This window comes from Archocentrus centrarchus, chromosome 20 (assembly GCF_007364275.1).
Source record: "Archocentrus centrarchus isolate MPI-CPG fArcCen1 chromosome 20, fArcCen1, whole genome shotgun sequence".
NCBI lineage: Eukaryota > Metazoa > Chordata > Actinopteri > Cichliformes > Cichlidae > Archocentrus > Archocentrus centrarchus.
Window position 1 is genome coordinate 20,895,664 of NC_044365.1, and position 19,194 is coordinate 20,914,857.

Below are 19,194 nucleotides of genomic sequence, written 5' to 3' on the forward strand. Positions count from 1 at the left end.
TCAATACCATGTATCTTATGGAATACACTCTGGGGCTGAGAGACTAGCTTTTAGACATCAGCCCAGTGCTGAGTGTTGTGGGATGAGCACTGTGCTTCTGTCTTTGTAAGTTACTAATTAGTCCCATTTGCAACACACGCCTGGGCCATAGCAGAGGGTGACTTTGACAAAGTGCCTGAGTCGAACACTACACTTGCTCCACACTGCAATACTGCGCTTGCGATTAACTGGCAGAGGGCTAATGGCTGGTGGTGGGGGAAGCTGCTGGAAGGGGGGGTATGTGACCTGATGTTAGGTGGGTAGTATCCTTACTCTTTCTCGTCTAACAAGTCTTTTACTTTGGTTCTTAATCCCAAATTGAATCTACAAGGTGCCCTTGGGAAAAGTACTTAATCCCAAATAGCTCCAATAACTTCCAAGCAGTGCATAATGTCGGCAAAATACATAGGTTGCTGTACCTAAAGGTGCTCAGTTAAGAGAGCATTTTGTAATATATATTGATTGATAGCTTGTAGTTTAGTTTGAAGGTGAAGCATAAATGGTAATACTGTTCAGGACTGTGTTCTAATTGATGGCAGGCTCAAGGAGGTTTGAACAGCTGCCCCAAAGCCCTCCTCCATACACCTTGACGATATGGCAAGTCCTTTAGAGACAATTATCCATGCACATTAACACTGTTAAGCATGCATGCATGCTCACAAACCTAAATAGCTGGAATAACAAGAGCAGTATTCAGTTAGTAGAAAATGCCAGGTGGCTGAATGAGAGGATTAATTGCATGAGGGGGGTGGGGTGTTTAAGATGTGATATGGAATGCCTCTCAAAGCGACATGAGTATGACATCTGAATATGACAGCTACTCAAGTACCTACATATTACAGACTGAGCTTTGTCTCTTCACGGACTAAGAATCTAATTAAACTGAAATCGCTCAAATAAAAGAAAAGGCCACATTTAATCCTTGTGTACTTTACAGCTGCGAAGTTTTGACACTGAGGTCAGTAGACGAGAGGTTTGCTGTGATCAGGTTGTGATTAAGATGTTAACATGGTCTTTTTAAAATCTTGTGTGCTTTTCTCCGCCCTCTTCACCAAAAAAAAGTGTGTGTTGCTGAGGCTTTGCACAGGTTCTTTTTGTGGTGCCTGCACTAAATCAAAAACATTACAGCTGAAGGCTAGATATAAATCTGGCTGCCTCCTGCTGTTCAGGCAGGTAATATCAAGGGGTGGGTGGGTGAATGGGGGGGACATTTTTTAATTCTAATCACAAACATACACACACACACACATTTGATCCTGTGTGCACACAAGCACATTTCCTTTCAGCTTAACATTACAAATAAATAGATCCTGTGGCCTGTGTGTAACTTCTTGGACATAATGATATATTTGTGTAACACACTGGTTTATTGTACTGTAGCATCATGTGGCCCTTTCACACTCTTGGGTCTGTGGGAAGCTATAGTGACCAATGATTAGAGCATGATGTTTGAATGTCACTCAGTAATAAACTACCTAGGCTGCAAGTTTTATTCCCTGTTTGTATGGCCTGTTTTTGTGTTATGGGATTTTTCCCTTGTAAGTGGACCGCCTAAGGGGTTCAGCAAATCACATACTGTGCCCTTCATGTTTAAGTGTTCATCACCTTCATCAGTACCTCTCATAGCTTCATGCAGAGCCAGAGGGTTCCTCCAAAGTCTGCACTTTTATTTCCTCTTCGTAAGACAAATGTCAAGTATCTGGGCTTTAGCAGGGAGCGTGGCCCACCCGTCTGCCGCCAGTGGTGTGGAGACAGCTAGATAAATGCATGGCTACAATGCGTCTGGCTTGCACCGGAGGCAAGGAGTCACGGAGCAACGCTAGGCCGTGCCGTGATAGCGACAGAAGGATTTTAATCATCGCCTCTCCCCAGGAATGACACCAGCGCCGCACGGGGTAACAGAGATAGAGAGCGAGGGGGCTGGCACCCAGCAGACAAACAACAGCCTTGCGACAATGCCATGTGGATTAGCAGTGTCGCTCGGTGAGAAGTATGTGTGCTTCTGGCCAGGCGGGAAGAGAAACATGTTGCTTTTTTTTTTTTTTTTTTCTTCCCCCAAACTTGCTAGAATCAGGATTCATGGCATCATTAACCACAGCCAATATCTCTCAGGCTCCAACAAACCAAGCTGATATTAAATAAGTACATCAATTGTGTGTGAAGCCTATCTATGGTTTAGTGAGAACATTCATTTGTCTCACTCCTTGCTGCACAAACTTAACATCTTTTTTTATTTCAACTTTTAGGAGCTATCCATTGCTGCTGTTATTATAATCCGACCATTATCCGGCTTCCTTCTCAGTTTTACTTCTTCTGAATGCTTAAAGATGCCTCTTTCAGGTCTAGCCATGCATTCTATGTCTCTATGGTGATGTTATGTGGAGCAGAGAACAGAAAACTTTTGTTTGTGTCTAGCTAGTATTTAGGGAGCCTTGCTGGATTGAAGGCTTGAAGTAACCTTTCTGATGCAACTCAGTAAACAGGGTTCATAGGTGTCACTACAGCAGACACCAGAGCACTGGTGGTGCTCTTTAATTGGCTACGAGGTTACACTGCACGAACCAACAGAAAAGTGATGAATGGATGGATGGATGGAAGAGGGATGCAAGGGATAAACCGAACAGATGGGCGAATATCCACAGCACAGAGATACAGCGCTACATGCCTAAATTCACAGCATAACAACATTAGACTTTAAGAAAAAAAAAAAAAAGGAAAAAAAAAACAAATGACATGTCTTAACTTTGTCACTGAGGCTTACCCAAAGGAGAGAAAGCCAGCTCTGCTTTTTTGCAGCATTGTTCATTATAATACTGAAATGGCATGTTTTGTAGAGCAACAGCTAAAGATTATTGTTTTATTGACTAACGTCATCCCACCGTAAGCCCTGGAGCAGGGACTTTAGAGAAAAGAAGTGGACAGCTCAGTATAATTTAGCTAACTGAGCCATTTACTTAGAACAGCCAATAACACTTTTCTGCTGGAGGGCCTGTAATGACATTAATAAAGGATGGCAGAGAAAGAAAATTAAACACTTAATGGAATTGTTTATTTTCGAGTACAGCCACGATTGACGGTCAAAAGGCATCTTCATTTTTCTCTTAAAGTCTTTTGACCCACTTTTCTTGATTTGTTTGTCCTTCCCCTCTTTGTTTTAGGGCCGAGGTGAATTGTAAATTCTGTGTGTGTGTGTGTGTGTGTGTGTGTGTACTTTTACTCTCCTGAGAACCCGAGCTGCAATCCTTGCTCGGGCTGAAGCAAGGATGAGGATTAGGTGAGGCGTGAAGTGATGAGAGTTGTAGTTTTGAGTTAGAGAGGAAGGGTCTGTTTGTGTAGCATTTTATTTTACTTTAGACACTCACGGTTCAAAAGATGATTTATCCTTAAAATACACAACACACAGTCCTCATACATAATGTTTGAATGCGGCAGGGCATAATCATCTTAATGACAGCAGTTTATCAGATATCTGCTGGAAATAAACATTCATAAATTCATTTGGAATTAGTGTAAAAGAAAAAAAAAAGGGGGGAGCTGGAAAACATATTCATATGCATATTTATTAAAAGGAAAATAAGGAAAAAAACAAACTTCTTTCTGCAATATTATAACATTCAGGTTGTGTTTGAACCTTTTAAATTTACACATCACTCAGACAGAGAACAAGATTATAAATAGTGCTAATTTTAAGTCATGCTTTTGGCGATCTGATGAGTGTCCAATATTCAGTCCTTTTAGTTCTGGTTTGACCTACATCCCTTGAATGAAAATGTCTGGCTCTATCATCTAAACGCTTCATTATGTCCACCACATAGTGTCCTTCTTTGGGTGCTGCGTAGGTAGCACATGAGCTCTGATTAAAAAGAAAAGAAAGAAACGAAAAAAGAAGAAGAAAAAAGTGTGTCTGCTTTGGATAAAAAAAAACAAAACAAAAACAGGGTTAATGAGACTGCGACAGCCTTCAACTTGCCATCATAAAAGCAGGATAAACATGGAACATACTAGAACTCTGGGCAGTCCGGGAACCCTTTGTAATCTATACTGTGACACCTTTCACATTACACTCTAAATGACCCATTGGGCAAGTGGATTTATTGAATAGTGCAGCTTTCAGTAAACATTATTCTATGCCTAAAAACCACACTGTTCACATCAAGGGATGGCATTTAATGAGCAAATATGCTGATTTTTTTTTTTTCTCCCTACATCATAAAACTGGACCTTTATTGCAGGACATTTTTGTCGGTAACTTAAAGGATTAGAGGAATTTCTTCAGGTGCCGACGCTAAGAAAGAGTCCCCCTCTTTGATCTGCTTCATCAGCCTGTGAATAAGATAAAGCAACCAAAAATGATTCATTTATTCAGGAACTGTATGCTCTGGCTTTGTGTGGTTCTTAATGAGTAATCTTTGAGGTTCTGTAGGAATCTTTAATAAGTGCCATTTAATGAATGAAACACATTGTGTGGCAAGTCATTAACTTTGAAAGCAACAGTGATTGCTTTTGAAGGATTAGGGCACTTTTCTTTGCATTTAAATGTGTTGTGTTAATTTTTTTTCTGGGATTATCATCTTTGTAGTCAAGAGATAAAGTTGAGATTAGAAAAAATGCTGTTAATGAAAAAGATTTCTCTATAAGCTTTTTAATAATTTGTGCATGTGTACCGTGACTTGGCTTAATGCTGTCGTGGCGATTAAAGCATACACCACACAGCTGCACTAAGCACAGGAGCCAATCATTGGACATCAGTGTTGACACATCTCTGATCTTTTTCTGATACAGATCAATCATGACAGGGCGACAGACAGATAATGCCTCCGCTGACAGCAAAATGTCCCCTTGTATGTGCTCACTTTTCTGACAGCATCTTAACATTAACCCCATCATACATCAGAGCCATAAATTATTTGGAGTGATGGCACATTTGAGAGTGCAAAAGAGTCACAAATCATTGCTGGTATGGAAACAAGGCACCAGTCATTATGGACTTTTACCTCAAGTCAGTGTATTCCCATAATTACAACATAAAGGACTGATGGGATCAGTCTGAATTGTATAAAAGACTGATCTCATCAGCTATGAAGTTAGTTACCAACTAACTTCTTAGCTGAAATAATTTTAAGGCTTAAAGTGTAATTTTCTTGATATGTCACAGTTTGTAAGGTAGTGTAAAAGTTTTTTTAAAATGCTTTTGTATTAAAAAATGGATAGAAGACAAAGTGCTGCGCCAGAGACCACCAAAGACCAAATGAATCATCCTTAAGGGAAAAACAATACAGATACACAGTAAAAACATAGCATAAGTATAAGCCATAGTATAAAAACAACTGGATAAACAATTGACATACGTAACAGAAACCAAATCAGTAAATGATTGCAATAGATAGCTAAATTAATTGATAAATGTGCAGTGGTAAGGTCTTGAGCTACCCCTCATTTCTTTATAAATTGCTTCTAAGGAGCCAGACTTTCTTATCATTTCAAAGTGATTTTGAGCAGTAGTTCTTCAGTCTTTTTGAAGGTCTTTTAAAATTTGTCTTTGGGCTGCTTTTTCACTCATTTTCAGTCCACTTTGTGTACTTGGCCATTTTCAGATGATTGTTTGGGGTTTTTTTTGTTTGTTTGTTAGGTCACTTAAGACTGAACTCTGGATCATTCAAGCATAAAAAAGGCATCTAGCTCAAGGGATGAACCAGCATTGTGTCTACACATAACAGACAACTTAGCAAAGAACAAATTTTTAATTGTAGGCACTTTGTTACTAGCAGCCTGTTTAAAAAAAAAGAAAAAAAAAAACACATAATTTGTTCCCATTTATTTTGGTGAATTCCTGAAAAATGGTATATTTGCCCCATCAAGTTAATTCCCAAAGAGATATTAATTGAATACTTGGCATATCTCTGCCCTTAAAATGTTTGAGGAAACTGGACAACTGGAGGACAAAAGTAGAAGTGGCATGTCTAAAAAAAAAACCCACTGCAGATTAACAGAATCTGAAAGTCACATCCTTCACAAATGGGGGAAAAAAAAATACATCAACAACCCAATACAGGGCCTAAAGATGCATCCATCTTCAGTTGATCCATCTACTATTCTTTGAAGCCTCATCAGAAATGGTCTCAGGAAGGGTGGCTGTTAAAAAGCCATTCTTGAGGAAGGGACACAGGGAGAAAAGGCTGAGGCATGCCAAATTACACAAGAACTGGGCTGGAATGGTTACAGGTCTTATGGTGTGATGAATCCAAATTTGAAATTTCTGGTTAAAATCATCATCAGTATATGTAGGAGCTCAGGAGAGGGGTACAACAGTGTCTGTAACAGCCATCTGTAAAACATAGTAAAGGCTCTGTCATGGTTTGGGGCTGCATTTCAGCCAGTGGTGTTGGAGATCTTGTCAAAATTAATGGAATTATGAATGCAGAAAAGTACCATCATATTTTGATCCACCATGCAATACCAACTGCAAAGCGTTTGATGGGCATTTTTCAGCATGTCAATGATCCCAATCAGACCGTCAGCCTATCTGGATAGAAAAACACTCGATGGAACACTATCAGTCAGGGAGTGACCTCCCCAGAGCCCGGACCTCAACGTTACCGAAACAGTGTGGGATCATCTTGAGAGAGAACAGAACAAAAGGCAGAAACATCCAAAGAAGAGTTTTGAATGTCCTTCAAGCAACCTGGAGAACTTTTCCTGCAGAGTACTTTAAGAAAATATAAGAAAGCTGTGTTGAAGAATGAAGGTGATCATGCCAAATATTGACTTTCAATCTTTTTAGAAGTGTACAAATGCTGTTTTTGCTTTATATACTATATTTCCATTTATTTTTGCATGTTTCAAGAAATTGGTGTAATAATACTGTATTGTCTAAATACTTGAAATACTAATTAAGGGTTTTTTGTTTTTTTTTAAACACAAACATGACAGGTAGTGTTGGTGAAAGGGTACTGAGAGGTTATACTGTAGGTAAACTTGGGAAAAATTCCTCAGTTCTTTTTTTTCTTCCTCCCTCTCTGGTTCTCTCATCAGGTGTCATCAGAACAGCTCTGCCAAACATGGACCGGGAGACAAGGGATCAGTATGTCCTCGTCATCCAGGCCAAAGACATGGTTGGCCAAATGGGTGGCCTCTCCGGTACCACCTCTGTTACGGTCACGCTCACAGATGTCAATGACAACCCGCCTCGGTTCGCTCACAGTAAGACTCTTTTCCTGATTGTCCCTACAGGGTTGATTAAGCTTGTAGCCTAAATGCCATGTTCAACAGCTACTCAGCAATCAGAATATAACCACCAGCTCCTTTCTTTATTTGTAGTGTTTTATTCTTTCCTGGCCGAATGACGCTTTAAAGATCTATCATTATTACTCAAAAACTTCTTGAACTTAGAGACCCAAATGAGGGCATACTTTGTAATGTATGCAATGACTGCAGCCATACAAAAGACCAGGGTGTTATTTCACCCTCGGAAAAAAGAATCATTTGAATTTATTACAGTTGCCGTAACAACAATCAGAAATGAGAATCTTTTTTTTTTTTCTTTTTCCACAATGTGTGGTAAAATAAAGTTGAATAGAAAATACTCAGACCTCTTACAAGCAAAACACACTCATTAGATTTCATCTCAGCAAGGTTATTTTTACAGTTTCCCCAACCCCGATGTCTCTTCATAGTTCTACCTTGAATTTTCAGCAAACATTTGGACAAATTAAAAACCAGCCTTCCTGCAAGGTGTGCACCTCTCTACCTTATTCTTCATCAGAGCTGGTGTTTGCTTCAGCGTTGATACCAGAATCAATCAGGCTGCGTTTTATTTATTTTTTTTTTCTTTGTCAGCCTATTTCACGGGCTGCTAATGGGTTCCAGGCCGAGCTTTAGGATTCAAAGGCATGCAGCGCTTCTCATGATAATCCGAAGCGCCAGCAATCGGTTTACTGCTGATAGCCCAACCGCTGTCTGGCTGGTGCACTCACCACTGGACTGCCATGAAGCTGAGTCAATTTGCCGGTCCCTGGGGGAAAAGAGAGGTTCAAGTTTGCACAACAAGTCATCAGTGTCGTTTTAACCCAGTGCTGTCACGCAGAGAAGAAAGAGACTTTGGAGGAGTTCTCGATTTTGCTCCAGCAGTTGAGCTCACGGGGTCATGGGTCAGAATCGATACACCATTATGGAGCATCGGAGCTGATAGAGTCCAGGAGCAACAGCTAGTCCAAGGGGAAAGCCGCCAAGGTTAGCTGCGTGAGAGGACAGGCTTGGGAGAGGAAAGGGCAGGACGTAGGTGAAGGGGCAGTACAGAGGGAGGAAAGCAATTTTTTGGTCTTTTAAAGAGCTGCTGCTCCACGGCAAATTAAAAAGCCATTATAAAGATTACATGGCGGCAAACAATGTCAGGGAGATTAGCATTTAGACGGAGGCTGAGGGAGACACTGTGAGGAACACAGAAAGGTCTGGTAATGAGCTCTGCCATGGTGATTGGGGAGATTATGATTATGAATATGATTCCCTTCTTTATTCTTATAAGAGTACTTTAAATCTGGAGGGTCACACAAAAGCTAAGGGAACACAATGGAGAGTTTTAGAGTAATAGAATCTTTGAGTGGACATTTCATTTTATAAAAAAAATGTACCACAGGAACCTTAGTGTGACTCCAGTTTTCTTTCTTTTTTTTATTACTTTCTCTTTTTTCATTTGAAGGGATAACCTGTTACATACAGACAGCCTTTTGAAAGTTTTTTTGCTGAAGATATTATTACAAAACCACAATTTAAAGAATTGGGAAAATCTGAAATTGGCCTTTGCCTTTCTTACTTGCATATTTTAATTTTCCATTTCTTTCCTCACCTCCCTATTCAGCATGCCAGTATGAAGTTGAAACAAAGTACTTTATTCCATGTGTGCGACTGCTGCTGTCTGTCTGCTTTATGTAACGTGAATTCATCAAGTAGTCACACGGTCAAATCAAAGCTGAAGGGGTATAGCAAAAGCTGAGCTGTTTGAAAGCAAGTTGGCGGTGAAATAAGCACATCCATTACCAGCATCCACTCCTGTCCTTCCCTTTCCAGAGAACTATCAGTACACAGTGCTCGAGTCCCTGCCGGTGCAATCTGTTGTGGCCAGAATAAAAGCAGCGGATGCTGATATAGGCTCTAACGCGGAGATGGACTACAGGATCATGGATGGTGACGGGCCCAGCATGTTCAACATAACGACAGACGAGGACACACAAGATGGGGTCATAATGCTGCTGAAGGTACAGCTTGAGTAATACCCTGGTTTTAGAACTTAACCACTCATTCAGGAACCTAACTGCGGATAGAACCGCTGAACCAAGGCTTGTTGTTTGTACCAAGACTTTCTAACCACAAAGGGGGTAGTGAACCTTCAGTTGAAAATCAGTGAGACAGGGTAAGATTTGGAGGCTCTGTACCTAAGCTGGTGAGATGGTGAATGCTGCTTGAAATCTAGATTGGTGTGATACAAGTACAGTTAACTCTGTGCAATCCTTTTAGTTTTCTTTTTACATACAAGCAAATAATTCTACAAGATACACATACTGCCATTCTCTTTGAGGTGTTTTTTGTGTGTGTGTGTGTGTGTGTGTGTGTGTGTGCAGAAGTTAAAATGTTACTAGGCAATATGGAAAAACAGTGTAACACTTGATAAATTTTTCATCCTAAAAATAGGGCGGAAGCATTTGAGATTTTCAAATTCTACAAAAAAAACACCAAACAAACTTATAAATTAAAACACAGTCTGTGTAGCCAAAAATCTTCTGTTAAAAAACACATTTTTGTCTGGTGAATCACACCATTGCAATAGGTGTTATGCTCCTTTATTTACCGTAGATGAAAGTGGGAGATATGGTTTATTTTAAATTGTTAACACATAAGCTGACTGCTGCTGTGTTTACTTGTACTAAATGTTTGTTGGTCACCAGCAGAAATAGTCCCAAACACATACAATATTTCACTCGTTTGAATGAAAGTATCTAAAAAGTACATTGTTGAGTGGTATGCAAAGCTGATAATAACTCTGTGTGTGCGTGTGCATGTGTGCATGTGTGTGTGTGTGTGTGAGTGTGTGTGTTGTAATATCACATCCTTATTAGGACTTGGGGGCTAAGTGGCTGCAGGACTCTGAGTGTTATGAGACAGGCTTAAGCTGTGTTGGCATCAGTCTCCATACCAGTTGCCAGCTATAAAAAAAACATGAATAAAGCCAGATGTTTCCTTTAATGATTTAAATCTGCACCAGCGTCACAGATGAATCACGCATTTCTGGAAACAGTGATGTGAAATTTTACTACCACACAGATGGTGATGCAATATTTTTGTATATGAATAACTGGTATTGTTTTCCCATAAAGATAGTCCCACTGAATCACTTGTTTAATGAAGACATTAGGATACTGTAGGTTCCTCTCCCAGATTCCCTTTCTCCACTTGCCCTTCCTACTGTGTTTTAAATGTCAGCAGTACTTTTGGATTAAGTGGTAATCACTAATGACAAATCAGCACTGACTATTTCCACCTCTTTTCATGAAAAAAAAAACATTGCACGGTCACTCAAAGGTTCGCTCCCACAATTGTCTCAAACTCAGGAAAAGATTCAAACTCAGCAAAACAACACCGGCATTACTGGCACCGCCTACAGAAATAAAGAAAATTGCCAAGTTAAATGTAAAAAGTAATTTATTCATTTAGAATGGACAAAATGTTGTGCGTTCTTGCTTCAGCTTTGCATGCTCCGGAGCACATAGCTGATGCATCACATTTCAGAGTTTCGAAGGGCTTGAAATGGTCTCCATGGGCCACATTGATGTGACACTTCATTGCTGGCACTCTTTTGTGCGAGGTAGAGCCATTGTTGGCCACAAGCAATTCTTGTCAGATGGGCCAATTTAATCCTTTGTTTGTTTTGCACCAAACTCAGACAATTACAACATAGGAGAGATTCACAGACAATGAAAGTGTCAAATCAATGTTCTCTTGCAGTATATTATACGTTGCTATGAGGAGTTCAATAAGCCAGGCAAAATGACAAAATGTTTCAAAAGCATTCATTTCAGCGTGCTTTTCACCATGTTGTGAGACTTTCTTAAAATCAATATTACTACTTTCACAGCACAAAGTAACTATAATCTGTCACCAAATCACTTTCTTTTAAGTCTAACTGTGTGTTAAATTGTAATGGGTCTTTAGGGCCCACATCCTTAATTGTGATCAATACCGCAGCATCGTCTGAATGATTTACAGATTTACATACATAGTAACCATTCTTTAACTGTGAATGGCTGAAAATGCAGAACTGCAATACTGGTGTATTTTTTTTTTTGTGTGTTTGTTTTTATTTTTTTTAATGAAAAAAAAAATCTAAACATTTCTGCCACCTCTCATATTTTGATAAGCAAAGTGAACATTTCTCTCATGTTTCCCGTATTCTCCCCATCTCTCTCTCCTCCAGCCTTTAGACTTTGAAACAAAGAGCAGCTTTTCTCTCAGAATCGAAGCCACAAACAGGAATATTGACTCCAACTTCTTGAACTTGGGACCATTTAGTGACACAACATCAGTCAAGGTGACAGTGGAAGATGTGAACGAGCCACCCGTCTTTTCCACACCCCTGAGCAAGATGGTCGTTTCAGAGGATGCCAAAGTGGGCACCTCAATCGGGAGAGTCTCTGCCCATGACCCAGATACCTCCAACAGTCCAATCAGGTACTGATGATGTGTTCACTTAATCTCACCTGTTTTAAAATTTGTTACTTTTTTACAGAGTTGTTTGTTGTAGAAAAAACACAAAAGTAGCCCAATAAATCCAGATAAAGGGATCATTTACTTTGCATTATCTCCAAACTCAGAATCTGTAGACCTTCCATGCTCCCTGTGTCGCTGTCACAAAGACAGTGCCAGATGGTGGTAGGGCCAAGGAGTGCAGCATTTGCAAAAGTGAAATGCCATCTTGAGTACGAGAAGGGCATTCCTGCTGGAGGGTCAAGACTCAACACTTGTGCCATGGCATTTATGGCTCAAAACAAGCGCTCACATCCTCAGTCTGTGTGGTGTCACTCATGATACCCCCCCACCCACCCCCCCCCCCCCCCCCCCCCCCCCCCCCCCCCCCCACCCCCACCCTATTCTGCATTAATTGAATGAATATTGTATGGGATTTGAGCTTTGTCTGTTCGGATTGTTAGCAATCTTAATCAGAAAATCAAATTACTGCACCATTGTAGCTGCAAATTGCTTCTTTTTACTCCTGTGGCTGCTATCAGCATCTGCAATATATTTCACTACATCTGTTGAAATTAAAATTATTGTGGAACTAATGCAGCCACAAGAGTCAAATTACATTGCAATAATACCCTTTGGATGTACGCTAATTGAAGATGTAATTTTCTCTAGAAATATGAGTTGCAGTCTATTGAAAAGGTTTGATCAGTGTTGTGTGCTGAAGGACAAGCAGACAGTCTTCAGTTTTATCAATATTTAATGTGCTTTTGTTTCACTTGTGTTATGAAGTTCCAAATTGCTGCTGCATTTCTGAATTTAATATAATCTATGGACTGGTGTTCATTATCTGTTATATTTAGAGATGGCTTGGACAGCATCACGTGTGTTATATAAATTGAGAAGATAATGTGTGTATGTATAAAACTGAATGCGGCACTGTATCAACTGAGAAATTTCAGTGCTGCACAGCTGATGGGAGAAAACATGATCATAATCTTTCCTTACAAGTAGTAGAAACTCTAAAATGTCAAATCAATACCACTATCCAAAAGCAATTTCTAAAAGTGTGTCGGTTGTGTGTATGGTTGTGTGCCCAGGTACTCCATTGACAGGAACACGGATTTGGAGCGCTTCTTTAATGTGGATGCTTTAAGTGGGGTCATCAGCACAGCCAAGCCTCTGGACCGAGAAGCAAATTCGGTCCATAACCTCACCATCTTTGCCATCGAGAGCCGTAAGTTTGAGTCAGAACTACTATAGCAAACCCTCCCTGCTATCTTTTTTTAATCATCCTTTAAATAATAGTTTAGCAGCCCTAACTGTTTGGTTTTTATCTGCATTGTAAATTGTGTTTAGGAGCTGGATTCTGTTTGGCTGGGAATGGATACCTTCTATAGTGTGTCCTAAACTTAAAAACCCATGAGTGAATGAGTTAGATAGCTTGTCTGCTGGTTAATCAACCAGGAAATATCTACTTTAGTTTACAGGGTTTAAAAAAAAAAAAAAAATACCCTCTTCGCTGACAGCTGGTAGATCCACTCTGTACTGTGAAGTCAGAGGAGCCCGTTGCTATCAGAGTTTAAACTCTGAAACCAGGACTGTCCTGCTCTTTATATGTAAATACCCAAAAGGTTATATCAGCAAGATGCTTTTTTTCCTTAAAATATACTATCATACTTTGTTTGGCTTTCAACATATACATGAAGTCTTAGATCCTTTCTGGCCTGTTATCCACTGTATAAGCCTTCTGTGCTTTGGACAATGCAGTGTGGTATTGTTGGGGTTGTCGTAGAGCTGTCGGGGAATGTTAATTCACATACGGGAGGGTCATTTTGACCTCCATGTCTCCCTGAGCCATGGGGACGAGATGCTGACTAAGGGCGGGTGATCTCGCCCACGGGTGAACAATGTTAATGTGATGTGAAGAAGTGCCGTGTGCCTTTTTTGTTCATCTGTCAATGGCTCCAAGGACATGAACACCTTGTCTTTTTTTTGTTGTTTTTTTTCTTGCCCCTGTTGCATTCCTATCATTCCATTGGCATCACACAAACACAATGGACAGCAATCATCAGCACACTATCCACTGAGCACTCCAAACAGCTGCGTCACATCAGTATAAGTTAAAAAAGACAACCAGCCTGTCAGCTCAGCACTTCCTCTGCTTTCACATCTTCAGATCGAACACTGTGTGAAAAAGGTTTTCTTTCTTTTTTTTTTTCAAAGGCTTTTTATCCATCTTTGCTTCAAAGACGTGTTTTTATTTACATCTAACAGCACACAGATGCACTGTTTGGTTGAATCCCGAGTGTGAGTGTTTGCCTGATATAGCAACAAAAGAAAGCAGCATATAATAATAGTCGTATGAAATGTCACAACAGTCCCTCATGCATGAGGTACTGACTTCTGACACATAGTGACACTCGGGCGCTGTTTTCAGCTGAAAACATCTTCGAGTTCATGGACTGGCAACAAAATCTACTGTCCTGCCTTATGACAGTATTTATAGTAAATGGGTTCTTTGTAACTGAAGAGGGTGCAGGGACTACGGTTGAGGGATGTTGTGCACTCGAGCTGCAGTCACTCACATTTCATCCACTCTGCCCAGACCACGCCAATGACAACAAGTCTGTGGCCTGAGGCTCCACACGTCCTTTTTATCACCATCAAATCAGCCGGCCCGAATGTCACAGCGTCATCTCTGGCCGGCACCATGGCACCGCCAGGCTAAATCATCATCTTGCACTCAGACACAGCCATTTAGCCATCAGTGTGTGTCAGGCGGACAGAGGCGTGAAGCCCTCCGTGCGAGATAGCTCGTTCGCACACGCAAACAACAAGCCAGCACCGAGTCTAATCACTGTGGCTGATCCACAGCAGAGAGGGCAAGGACGCCAGCTGTTTGAAGCACACTGCATATTTCATTACAACAGCACTTTTTTTTTTTCCTCCATCTCCTTTGTGATTAATTATAACACATGAGAAAGATCAATATTCCATAATTTGGCCCAGTGCAAAGTTAAGACAGAATCAAAGTGTTTTAAAGAAAGTTTGCTGAAATCTTTGACACAAGCCAGACTCTCTTCTCTCTCTCTCCTTTTCAGATGACCCAACCCAAATTGGGAAAGGCATTGCTCTCATCACAGTGCTGGACATAAATGATAATGCTCCGGTTTTTGCCATAGACTACGAAACACTCCTTTGTGAAAATGCCATACCAGGACAGGTAAGACCCAGAAACATCTCTGCAGTCGGTCTGGCTTCCTTTCCTTTTTCTCTCTCCACACTTGCTTGAAGTTTGCCTCACAGAGACAGCCTGCTGACTCTCAAACCCATTAAAACTCTCTCTTGTCCCTCAAAACAAGTCCACTGTGCACATGCAGTAGCCACTTCACAGCTCGAGGTCACTCCGGGGAGACAGCATCATTAGTATGAGACACATCCTTAAGATTTAATAGCAGGTATTGTAGTTGTTACCGTTCATTAGAGATGTTACTCTCATTCAATACTGTCAAAGCCAGCTAAATTAATGACAGTGCACGATGCCTGTGGTCTTAACAAGATAATGCAAGATTTCATGCTGGGATGGAGTGGTGTTCGGCATCGGTCTGATTTTCCGTTCTGAAGTCCTGTGTAATTAGATGGTTGCCATGGAGGGTAGTGATGTAGAAAATGCAACACAGTATTGTGTGAAGGTACAGTAACTAGAGAGATTTTAGGAAGAGAAGGAGGGGGAAGAAGCTGTATTCATGCATTGCATTTTCACTGCTTTTAGCATTTGGCCTCATTGTTGTTAAATGACTTGTGTGTCTGTGGCGGCGATTCATCTGCTCTTGGCATTTGGAAAATACAATCAGAGGCGAAGGGTAAAAGAGGCGTGTAGACTTGAATAAGTACAATTGATCAGAATGATGCATTATATTGGGAATGGCCATTAGGCCCTTTTAAATATGTTATTTGCATTCATATTTTGGAGCTGTTTGTCACCAAGCTCACAGGAGGGTGAGCAAAAATAGCAAATGATTTCATTTGCAAAAAATGAAAGACTATATTTTCTGTGTGTATTTGTTTTATATGCATGAAATGGCTCTTTTTCCATTGAGGTTACAGAGATTAACTGTCATCCTATCAGCATATTTAACATACACGGACTCCCGACTAAGGTCCTTTGGGAGCCCAAGAATGAATTTTTGTAAATATAATAGCAAAATAATAATAATGATAATAGCAAACCTTCTTTCTTCTCAGAGTATTATTAGTTATATAATTAAGGTCACCTGAAGAAAAATCATGAATATTATTATTGCTGCAAAGTTGCAGTATTGTAAAATGAAAAATCTTATCATATTCTTTAATACAGCTTGCAACTTTTATCCAAAGCACAATCCACATTAGTACTTAAATACTTATTTACCATCCTTTGATTCACAGTAATTTCAAGTAAACATAATTTTTGTTGGATTTATATGGTGAAAGCAGTCGGGATCAATATGAAACGATAGAAATAAACATACAATAAACACAATAAACACCAGGCAGCCCAGAGACATATTTCCCCAGCATGTCCTAGGTCTGCACCCGGGCCTCCTTCCTGTACAGTAGGTCATGACCAAAACACTTCTCTCAGAAGGTGCTCTGGAGGCATCCTGGTCAGATGCCCATAACACCTCAGCTGGCTCCTTTTGATGAAGAAGAGTAGCGGGTCTATTCTTGCCCCACCTGAAATACCAAACTACACACCCCATCTCTAAGGCTGAGCCCAGACACTCTTTGGTGGAGGATACTCATTTCTGCTTCTTGTATCTGTAATCTCATTCTTTCGGTCACTACCCAGAGCTCGTGACCGTAAGTGAAGGTAGGAACGTAGATCGATTTGTAAATTGACGCTCACCTCTCTTTTCACCATCCGCACCAATCTATCTAGCTCCCACTCCACTCTCCCCTCACTTTTGAACAAGACCCCAAGATACTTGAACCCCCTCCACTTTGGGTCAGCAACTCATCCCTGACATAGAGTGGGCACTCCATCCTTTTCCAGCTGAGAACCATGGCCTCCTATCTGAAGGTGTTAACTTTCATCCCAGCTGCTTCACACTCAGGTGCAGACCACCCTAATGCAAGCTGGATGTCACTGCCTCATCAGACCAAGAGAACCACATCATGTGCAAAAAGATGCTGAATTCACTGAATCACTTTCCACCCTCCAACCTCCACCCTTTGGCTCCTGTCCTAGAAACTCTGTCCATTAGTTTTATGAAGAGAATCTTTGACAAAGGGCAGCTCTGGTGGAGACCAACACTCACCAAGAATGAGACTTTTCTGACTTTTTCACTTTCGGCATTGTGGACCAAGCTCTCGCTGCGGTTGCACAAGCACGGGAAACAACTAAAAACAACTAGAGCTAAACACACATGACAGACAGTTATAGCATTCAAATTTGCCTTTGCTGGTGGTGACAGGAGGAGCAAACACTTGGTACCTTCCTGCCTTTTTCAAGTAGATTTCCCTGTTTGGACAGTGTTGGATTTGTTTGCAGTATAGCAGTATAAGCTCTCCTTTCCGTGTGTAGCATGACCAGGACAGCTGTCTCAGGTAGATTTGGTGACGTCTTTAGCGTTCTCATACGTAGCTTCCAGACTGGGAAGTTCCCCATCCAGATGATGAATGCAGCAATGGAGTCTTTCTTCTTTAAAATGGCTGACAGAGTGCCCCTGCCGCCCCTGTATGATTTAGGACCCATGGCAAAGATTGGCAAACATGATGTCACATGCCACAAGAATGATGTAACATCATTAGGAACAAATTGGAATTCCTAAAAAAATGGAATGATAGACGAAAACACCTGCGAGACATGACAAACTATACCTCTGGGGTCTGCATGGATCCCAGTCAGTGGGATGAGAGTTGAAGTGATTTTTTTTTTTAATTTCTTGTTATATTGTTGTGTTGTGCTTTTTGGGGTATTTTTTTTTTTGTGCTTGTGTCTTTGTTAATCACAACTAAGTGGAGTTGAGTGTATATACTGTACAATTCAGCCAACCTTGAGGTATTTTAAGATATTACTCAATTTAATGTAATTCATCACACTGTAGCCTTAGGGCTTAGTATTCGCAGGAATAAACACTGCCTCCATAGTGTTTGACATCACTATTGAAGAATGCATTCTACCAGAACTGAATGTCTATTTTTGGTTAATGATCCCGTCGCTTATCCTCAGACGATTGTTGTTCCTCCGCAATATTAAATTTAGAGCAACACAAGCAACTATTTCTCACCCATCAATATTTCAACTTTCAAATTCAGGAGATAATTTGTAAACTTCTTCCCACTAGCACCTTATAAATTATGGCACAGAGACTGAAACAAAGTCATTCTCCAACAATCATACCAGCCTGCAGGACATAGCAACAGCCAGTGCCCATGACAGCATCATCAGCAGGAAAAGGTACTGCAAATCTGTAATTACTCAGCTGAAGCAGACAGATTGCTTACTCAATGCCAGCGGTAGCTGAGCTACGTGGTCCCCCCCTTAGGTGTAGCTAGAAGGTTCTTTGCTGTAAAGTGAGGAGCTGGTGGTGATTGAGGCCTCTGTCCCCATCCATCCAGCAAGTTGGAGTGATGCATTCAAATTATGACTGTGTGGTAATAAAATGGTGCAGTTAAAATGAGCTACTTTAGCTTGGAGCTGCTTTTAACCTTATAATAGTTGAGAGACTTAGAACACAAAGTAGTGTGTATGTGTGGTTGTGTGTGTGGAAATGCGTATAGCTTTACTTTAACTCAACTGAAGTGGAATACTGAAAGTACCTGAAGTATACATGTGTTTTCATATTTTTACACAATGAGCTACATTCAGACGTTTAATTAGTCTCTTGGTTTACAAGTTATGAACTGTGAATCATCGCTTATAAGGAACAAACACAAAACAAGTAGGTGTTTCAGTTAGGCGATAATATAGATTATATTATTATAATATTTAACAATTGAACATCACTATGTTTCTTTATCCATGTGTCTAAAATGTGGTTTGAGCATCATGTAAATCACAACAGCCAAAAAAAAAAAAAAAAGCAAACAACACACAACTGCTAAACAAGCCTAGTCAGTCGTTCTTAGTCTAGGCTTGAACAGGTAAGAGAACCCTCTGTGGTAACAAAAACAACACTTGAAGCCAGGTGTTGAGATGAGATTGGAAGTGTGGGCTGGTGGGTTGATAATTAATGGCATCCCAAGTCTGCACTCACAAACTTGTGCAGTGTTTTCTGGGGAAAGTAAAAAAAAGTGCAGCTGTTTATTTCCTATTAGTTTAGTCCGATTGTGTTTGTCTATAATTGTGATTTAAAAGACAATTAGACCACCGGTAATTAGTGCCGAAATCCCGGTAATTCCACCGTGTATATGCGGTTTTCATGTTTGAAATGGAAC

General features: G+C 40.5%; 1 protein-coding gene across 1 annotated transcript in view; it reads left to right on the plus strand.

Moving 5' to 3' along the window:
- LOC115799949 (cadherin-7-like) overlaps nt 1-19,194 on the plus strand; it is a 119,447-nt gene that overhangs the window by 55,069 nt on the left and 45,184 nt on the right. Inside the window, exons 4-8 of the mRNA XM_030757238.1 lie at nt 7,072-7,239; nt 9,103-9,290; nt 11,504-11,757; nt 12,870-13,006; nt 14,874-14,995. Of these exons, the coding sequence (XP_030613098.1) occupies nt 7,072-7,239; nt 9,103-9,290; nt 11,504-11,757; nt 12,870-13,006; nt 14,874-14,995 (869 nt within the window). The remainder of the gene's footprint in view (nt 1-7,071; nt 7,240-9,102; nt 9,291-11,503; nt 11,758-12,869; nt 13,007-14,873; nt 14,996-19,194) is intronic.